General features: G+C 40.0%; 1 protein-coding gene across 2 annotated transcripts; it reads right to left on the bottom strand.

Moving 5' to 3' along the window:
* Nucleotides 1–237: 237 nt before the first annotated feature.
* Nucleotides 238–5,058, bottom strand: LOC112265403. Of its 2 annotated transcripts, XM_024442669.2 has the most exons (5): nucleotides 4,943–5,058; nucleotides 4,583–4,763; nucleotides 3,576–3,812; nucleotides 2,071–3,256; nucleotides 238–1,437 (listed from the first exon to the last, which is right to left on the bottom strand). In XM_024442669.2, exons 3-5 carry the CDS (start codon nucleotides 3,712–3,714, stop codon nucleotides 1,251–1,253), a joined length of 1,512 nt encoding a protein of 503 aa, XP_024298437.1. In that variant the 5' UTR covers nucleotides 3,715–3,812; nucleotides 4,583–4,763; nucleotides 4,943–5,058; the 3' UTR covers nucleotides 238–1,250. The 2 variants fall into 2 exon arrangements, with proteins under 2 accessions (XP_024298437.1, XP_024298438.1); XM_024442670.2 differs by lacking the exon at nucleotides 4,943–5,058 and having other exon boundaries at nucleotides 4,583–4,787.
* Between the last annotated feature and the right edge of the window lie 3,444 nt (nucleotides 5,059–8,502).

Genomic DNA, 8,502 nt, shown 5'->3' on the forward strand with positions numbered 1-8,502 from the left:
GACATTGACAGACATTGAGTCCACATTTAACTAGTCTTCCAGAAGATACATTAAGCTACATGAACAAGGCTTGGAAATCCTGCCCTTGAAGAGAATCAGGTGTGTTAGCTGGGCTAAAACAGAAAAGTGCACTCCCTCTGTGGGTCCCACAGGAATGGATTGAGCAACAATGATGTAAACTGTCTGACTTCTATAACAGTGTAATAACAATGTATTGTAATAACAGTCCACAAAGAATAAATGATCAAACATAACTGGTTTATTTGACTGCAATTTACCTGATAGTTACCTGATATAGTCATCTATCAAACAAGTAGACCTGAATTCAACACATATTCATTCAATAAGATTATCATGAAGACATTATGCCCAACAACAATTTATTGTTGTGTCAACAGGTGATTGTTTTTATCGCAAAATACAGCCAAGAAAAAACCAAGATGATAAAACAGTGATAGCCATGTCAATTTTCCTCATTATGTAAAAGTGGACAAACATCCTGAGTATAAAATAAATAGTTTAGAGTAAAGCTCTGTAGAACTTGTCAGCTAATGAAACTTAAACAGTTAAAGCATGACTTGAGAAAATGCTCTATGGAAACCATTAAATCAGGAAGCCATGCAGTTAAAAGAATAGTCATTTTCAAATAACAAGCAATCATGCTTTTTTAACAATCAAACATGCATTGGGTACTTTAGCAAGGTCTAGGTGGTTTCCTACATGTTCTACATCAGCCTTTTAGCAATAAAATGTTCTAGTAGTTTGCAGCATTTATGAACTTTTCCACAGCATTTTAAACATTCCTTCTTCAGTCCCTTATACCAAATGAGTGGACAAAGCAAAAGGTGATGAATAAATAAAACAAAACATACATCATCACAGCATGAAACATCCTTCCTTTATGCTGACATTGACTGTCAATAAAAACAGGCATAATTCAATCGTTTCTATTACGGTTAAAAAATGACTGTAAAAAGGTCAATCATTGCAAGCTCAAACTCCAACATTACAAGGCTGTGAGTGCAGGTCAGTGTCACAGTGGTCACGGACAGTTTATAGTTTCCTCCTAAATTCACCAACTAAGCCCTGAAGTCATTCAGGGAAACATTTGGAAAGATACATTGTGTGGCTTATTGTCTGTAACAATAATAAAGCGATTATATTTTTTAGAAAAACTACCAAAATCATGCAACTATCATTTTGAACAAACAAGTGCTCTTGATGCGAGTGCTGGTGTTGTGGGTGGGAGATTAGGCACTGGCATCTTGCTTTAGGCGTTGACTACGGGCTTTGTAGACCTCGATGAGTAAATCTTTGACATATTGAATCTCTCGTTCCACTGACTCCGCCTTGTCCTGGAGCTCCCGGTTCTGTCCCTCCAGCCCATGAAGCTCCTCCTCCAGTATGTCCAGCTCCGCCCTCTTACGCAGTCGATACCTTTAGTTTACAAAATACCAGGATCAGCTTGCATCTACCATTGGAGCCCCCCTCCATCTTTTCCCCTTATTTTGTCCTTCTCGCACGCCCCACGGCAACTGGCAGTTGCCAACCCTGTCCTACACCCACAACATCCCATCTGTCAAAAAAAACCTACCACAGGACTTTCTGTACCTTTGTAGAAGCTACCATGTCTGGGTCACTGAGCTACAGTAGGCTGGCAGTTCAATATCACTTCTCTCTAATTATAGAGAAAGCTAACATCATGAATTTAACATGGACATGTTTTCCCACCCTCATCCCTCAAGAACTAGATTTCCAGATATGCATCTATGAACATCCAAGATAGCGGGACCTATTAGAAGAAGAGTTCAGATTTCATCTTTTATAAAACACATTTTGTAACTAAGCAATTCTAGTAGCATATCACATCAGTGAAAAGCCAAAGTTATCCCATTCAAACCAGATATTAGAGTCTACAAAAAAGTTCAGTTTTTCAACTTTAAAAGATTAGTTAAAATGTACACAGACGTTTCTTTGGTCAAACTAAAAAAATGACCAAACATTCTATACTCACAGTTTTTATTTAAACTTCATAACACAAAGAAAATCACTACATTTTTCACAAAATACCTGTGAGCAGCTGTTTTGTTCTGGTCTCTCTTCTTCTGCTTCCGTTCTCCGGTATGTACTTCCAGAGGGACAGAGACAAGGCCTGGTTTGAGGCAGCTCAGGGAGCATGGATCTTCCTTTAGCCTCTGTACTGCTTGCCTGTGAATGGGCGAGTCCACCATTGGCCCCTCGCTCTCTCCTCTTGACAGACATTCATAGCTTTGGTCTCCGATGCATTCTGGGAAGAGGTAGTGGCCATGCTGGGGCTCTATACCATGTGCTTGTGTAGGCTCTTCGATTTCACCGATAAAGCTATGATAAGGCTCTGTATGAGCAACGTTCGGGTGGTGGTGGTAATACCCATCGTTTGCCTCTGGCTCTTGAGGAATAGTTCCAGAGAGTCCACCATCTTTGTTGCAATGCAAGACCTCCAGCCCCATACCATCATAACCACTAACCTTCATACCATGCATCAACTGTCCTTCTCTCTTGGGGTGGGTATCGAAGGACCCGCCCATACAAAAACCTCTGGTCATCTCTTCACTGCAAAACACGTCCTCTGTAAAACAATAACTTTCCTGTTCCTTCAACGATACACCACATTCTCTGACTTTCTTAACACTGCTAATGCTCTTCCCCACGGTTTTCAATGTAGAACAGTGGTTAACAGCCACCTCTGTGCTTCCTGAGTAACTTCCTTTGGCACTCCAGGTGTCATGCTCAAGTTCCTCACCAACTTTGTTGACACCATCTGAAACTATTCTTCGGCAAGTATTGTATGAACGATGATGATAGTTGTATGGGGCTGGTCTCGCCATTTTGGATCTTCCAACGGGACCACCACAGAAGCTCACCCGGTCGAGTTCCCCCGTTGCCAGGGTAACAACCAGTGGGCTTGTTTCTGATTGGTTGCCACTGTAGGAAGCATAGGGCAACTGGTAGTAAGAATGGGCACCCATTGCTTGGGCGCCTTTGTCACATTTTGGTGATTTGTCCAATTTGGTTGAAGTCGATTCAGACCGGAAGTAATCCTCAAGCTGAGCAAGCTCCTCTTGCAAAAGAGAGGTCATGACCTCCAAGTCAGAGGGCACCTTGACATCATGTTCCAACGGTGAGGGCGGAGAAGATGAGCTAGAAGAGGATTCAGTAGTCGACTGGAACGAAGACAAATCAACTTTTTCCGTCATCCAGTCCGTCTGACCATCACCTACGAAAAATACAATTTTCGTTAAAAATATTTTATTTGAATGTCCATATTGCAGGCATAAAAATTAAATGAGGATTTAAAAAAAAAGTCCTTTAATATCTGATGATAAATGTAGAAAAATCAGAAAATGAAGACGATAAATGTAGAAAGGTAAAAATATCCTTGAAAAACTAACCGATCATTTGAAAATGATTGAACGCCATCGTCTTCATTGGGAAAATATCCACTTAGCTTTACTCACTGTACGACATTAGCTCGTACTGCAGTGCGGTTCCACCTGGAATGTGGAAAAATAAAAAAGCGTATTGCAGTAACTCACCAATTATGTGCAGTCTCTCCAATAACTCCGCCCCCTTCCTTCCCCAGGATTGGCTGTCGTTAGCTTGTTGGAGAGAGGGAATAATGAGGTCGACCATGCAAACAAGAGGAATTTTCCTGCGAAGGATCGATGCAGCCATCGTGTCTTTTATTTCGGTCCAAGCGGTGAAATGCACTAAGTGTGCAAGGGTTTGAGAGAAGCGTCACTATGGGCAGAGTGGTGGGAACACTTGAAGACCTGTAAATGACAAAAAAATACAAATGAAAACAATCAACAACTCTACTGAATTTCCACACCCAAACACCCCATTACACCCTACTGCCACACCCCCAAAACCACCACAGTCTCAAAACACCTATACAAACGGTGCAATTATCAGAGAGTCCAAAATTGGTTAAAGATTCCTGATAATTGCATGTTACATGCATAAAATAACATCTAAGTTTTATTTTTATGAAACTACTGAACTTTAGGAAAATAAGTTAGGAAATGTTACAGGGCTACATTCTTTAACACTGTCTCTATGAAAACTCACTCCCCTCATAAATGCAACTATAATATCTCAACAACATCAACTTGTATTTATTCTAATCCATTTCACAGTTCAGGAGAGTGGTGTCTGCAGCATGGTAAAAAACTTTCATGTTAGTTAGCCTATGTGTATTATAGATCAAATACCAACAACAATTATTAATTTCCTCTCATTCCAACTATTGTTATGTGTTAATGTTTTTAACATACAGCACATTTCTACGTTTGAAAACTATAGTTTTACTATAGTAGTCCACTGATCAAATATGTTTCACTGGCAATTCTCACTTCTGAGCTCAGTAGGCTACTGTAAAACTGTATATTCAAAATATCTGTTAGACTAAAAGGTGATTACAATAACCCCAACATCATTTCAGAAATAGTTAATAAAACAATTACAATGTCAAAGCAAACATATTCAACACATTATACTTCACAACTACTGTAGTATAAAGAGAACAAACAATTTCACTTACCCCATTATTACTGGATAGTTTTTTGGAAGTGCGTTGCAAATGCAGAGCACAACGACTAGAGTGACAGTGGGGTCAATTTAATAAGCCATGTCTTCCTAAGAACACAATGACTTCACATGGACTGTTATGAAGACGAGTTGCAAACAGAAAGTTTTGGGATCCGCTACTTCTTCTGGAACTCCTAAAGCAGGACCGAATCACACAGATACAAATCAATCCGCAGTTTACATTTCACCTTTTTATCGCGTCATATATGCAAGGGACTTTCCACCTTCTGTTATTTTCAAAGGTCATATAGAAATAAAATGGAAAGAAAACGATGTAACTTTTAATTATTTAAATTGAAAAGAATACACCTACATTTCTACACCCACACTTCTGTTGCAATAACGTAATTCGCTTCTGCATCATGGTATTTTTATGGATAATATTTCCGAGCTAATGTATTGTTAGTAAATAATATGTCTCCCACAGAGAATGTCTTATAGCCTTCTGTAATAACGGCAACGGTTTATGAGGAACTATTTGGTCACACACCCGGGAGGAAGGATACAGTCTTGCAGTTGGAAGGTGTAACTTTTGTTGCAGCCTTGTTGCATCAGATACGCAGGGGATTCGCCGAATGCTGTAAGACTGTGGTCACACTATTGGTTTATCTAGACTGAACCGCTTATTGGTCTATTATGAATTGTCCAATGTTTTTATTTGTCATAGATCCAATGTTACTTTGTATACGTGTGTACAAGTAGTAAGGAGACAGAGGCCATCTGCCTCTTTAGTATTTATTATTTCCTACATAAGACATTACCTCTTTAATAATTATAATAAGAAGGTTGCAACCTTAGAACTTATAACGAATGAGCAACTTTTATTATAAATGTAATGCACTTTAGTGTCGTCAGCCAGAGAAACACTTAGTAGGCTACCAGCCATTAATTTCATCTCAGCTAAAATGGTCAAACTTGTATAAAAACATATATTATTTCCATATTCTGTTAATAGAAATGAGTATAATAATAATAATTCCAAAGGGCCATATGGTTAGAAGGACAAAAGGACACACAGGAGGACAAATCGGCTTACACTTGACTTTATCTCTCGTTAGTACAACAGTTACACCACTCCCTGTCTGGAGTTGCTATGCATTTTCCTCACTGAGAAACCCAAAGCTGATTGAAGCAGCCATGTCTTCTTCCTGTTGCTATAGTAATAGGGAACACTGCCCCCCTTTTGAAATGTGTTTTTTTCAGCATGTCTGTTGCCAAGGGTTTAAAATAATCCCCTTACCTCTGTGCTTACAATGTTCTTGTTATTGCACTCGTTGCAGCTTTTGTGCATATTTAACCTCTCAATTCTTTGCATTTGTAATATGCGTGTCATGAAGTTCATGAAAATGTCCTGCAGTCGTCTGACCCTCTCTACATCTAGCGTAGGGCCAGTTACCGAAAGGTTGCTGGATTGAATCCCAGAGCTGACAAGGTAAAAATCTGTCGTTCTGCCCCTGAACAAGGTAGATGTTCAGGGACAGGCCCAGTAGGCCTTCATGGTAAATAAGAATTTGTTCTTAACTGACTTGCCTAGTTCAATAAAGGTTGCATTTAAAAGAAATCTAATATATGCAGTGCATTCGGAAAGTATTTAGACCCATTGGCTTTTTCCACATTTTGTTATGTTACAGCCTTATTCTAAAATTGATTAAATTAACGTTTTCCTCATCAATCTGCACACAATACCCCATAATGACAAAGCGAAAACAGGTTTTTAGAAATGTTATTAAAATTGATTGCATTTTTTGTTGTTGCTTAGGTGCATCCTGTTTCCATTGATCATCCCTTCTACAACTTGATTGTGGTCCACCTGTGGTAAATTCATTTGATTTAACATGATTTGGAAAGGTGCACACCTGTCTATATAAGGTCCCACAATTGACAGTGCATGTCAGAGCAAAAATCAAGCCATGAGGTCGAAAGAATAGTCCGTAGAGCTTCGAGACAGGATTGTGTCGAGGCACAGATCTGGGGAAGGGTACCAAAATATTTCTGCAGCATTGAAGGACCCCAAGAACCCAGTGGCCTTGATCATTCTTATATAGAAGAAGTTTGGAACCACCAAGACTCTTCCTAGAGCTGGCCACCCGGCCAAACTGAGCAATCAGGGGGAGAAGGGCCTTGGTCAGGGAGATGATCAAGAAACCGATGGTCATTCTGACAGAGCTCCAGAGTTCCTTTGTGGAGATGGGAGAACCTTCCACAACCATCTCTGCAGCACTCCACCAATCAGGCCTTTATGGTAGAGTGGCAAGACGGAAGACACTCCTCAGTAAAAGGCACATGGAGTTTGCCAAAAGGCACCTAAAGGACTATCAGTCCATGAGAAACAAGATTCTCTTGTCTGGTGAAACCAAGATTAAACTCTTTGGCCTGAATGCCAAGTGTCACGTCTGGAGGAATAAAGGCACCGCTAATCACCTGGCCAATACCATCCCTACAGTGACGAATGGTGCTGGCAGCATCATGCTGTGGGGATGTTTTTCAGTGGCAGGGACTGGGAGACTAGTCAGGATCGAAGGAAAGATTAATAGAGCAAAGTACAGAGAGATCCTTGATGACAACCTGTTCCAGAGCATTCAGGACCTCAGACTGGGGCAAAGTTTACCTTCCAACAGGACAACGACTCTAAGCACACAGCCAAGACAACATAGGAGTGGCTTCGGGACAGGTCTCTGTATGTCCTTCAGTGACCCAGGCAGAGTCAGGAGTTGAATCCGATCTCTCTCTGGAGAGACCTGAAAATAGCTGTGCAGCGACGCTCCCCATTCAACCTGACAGAGCTTGAGAGGATCTGCAGAGAACAATGGGAGAAACTCCCCAAATACAGGTGTGCCAAGCTTGTAGCGTCATATTCAAGAGGACTCGTGGCCATAATCGCTGCCAAAGGTGCATCAACAAAGTACTGAGTAAAGGGTCTCACTACTTATGTAGATGTGATACTCCGTTTTTTTTTTTTTATAAATTTGAAAAAAGATCTATAAAACATTTTTTTCTTTGTCATTATGGAGTGTAGATTGATGAGGGGAAAAACAATTGAATCCATTTTAGAATACGGCTGTAAAGTAAAAAAAATGTGGGAAAAGTGAAGTGGTCTGAATCCTTTCAAAACGCACTGTATGCGTTCATCTGCCACATATCATCTCGTATCCCATACCTATATAATTTGATGCTATATTTTCTTCATTTTCTATGTACATTTCATTTATTGAAAAGAATACAAATCATATTTTCTGCTGCAAAAGCATTGCCCCTTTTTGAGCATTATTGCCGTCCATCATTCTGCAACTACTGTACAAGAAGCTCTGAGAGATCTGACCCTGCAGCATATAGAGAAACGCTTTCAAAGGAAGGCTTGCACTTCGCAAGTATGGCACATTGGTAACAGTTACAGCATAGTTTCATCACCAGCTCCCTGCAAATCCTGCTTACATTAACTTTTCACAGGGATTGGTAACATGGGAAGCAACACTACAGGTTATTGCCAATGCAGGGACACTTTTGATAGCTTTAATCCACCCTCCCTCCCACATTACTTGTGTTTAAGATGTAATTGTAGTGATTAAAACCTGTACTATAATAATCAACATAATTGCTTCCTTTACTTTCTGTATGTATATTTTGTCAAAATCATCCTTTACCGAAATGAATTTGCATAGAATAATCCCGAAAAATAAAATCAGAGGCAAATATACATAGATATGACCTTTAATTTGATGAAACCTTCTTCTTGAACATAAATCATCCCTGAGGAAGCTTTGTAGAAATAGGGAGAAAGAGGGAGTGTCATCCTGTCATCTTATCATGCGGATGGTGTGCTGCATTGTCAAATGTGGTTCAATCACGAGCTGGAACTAACAACTTTTGTAAGTC

The sequence above is a fragment of the Oncorhynchus tshawytscha genome, linkage group LG13 (genome assembly GCF_018296145.1).
Source record: "Oncorhynchus tshawytscha isolate Ot180627B linkage group LG13, Otsh_v2.0, whole genome shotgun sequence".
NCBI lineage: Eukaryota > Metazoa > Chordata > Actinopteri > Salmoniformes > Salmonidae > Oncorhynchus > Oncorhynchus tshawytscha.

Excerpts from the sequence above, each read along its gene's own strand:
- LOC112265403 (XM_024442669.2), bottom strand. The coding sequence starts at position 3,714 with ATGGCTGCATCGATCCTTCGCAGGAAAATTCCTCTTGTTTGCATGGTC. Across the intron at positions 3,257-3,575 it reads GGAGAGACTGCACATAATTG|GTGATGGTCAGACGGACTGG; the intron begins GTGAGTTACTGC and ends TATTTTTCGTAG. Across the intron at positions 1,438-2,070 it reads AACAAAACAGCTGCTCACAG|GTATCGACTGCGTAAGAGGG; the intron begins GTATTTTGTGAA and ends TGTAAACTAAAG.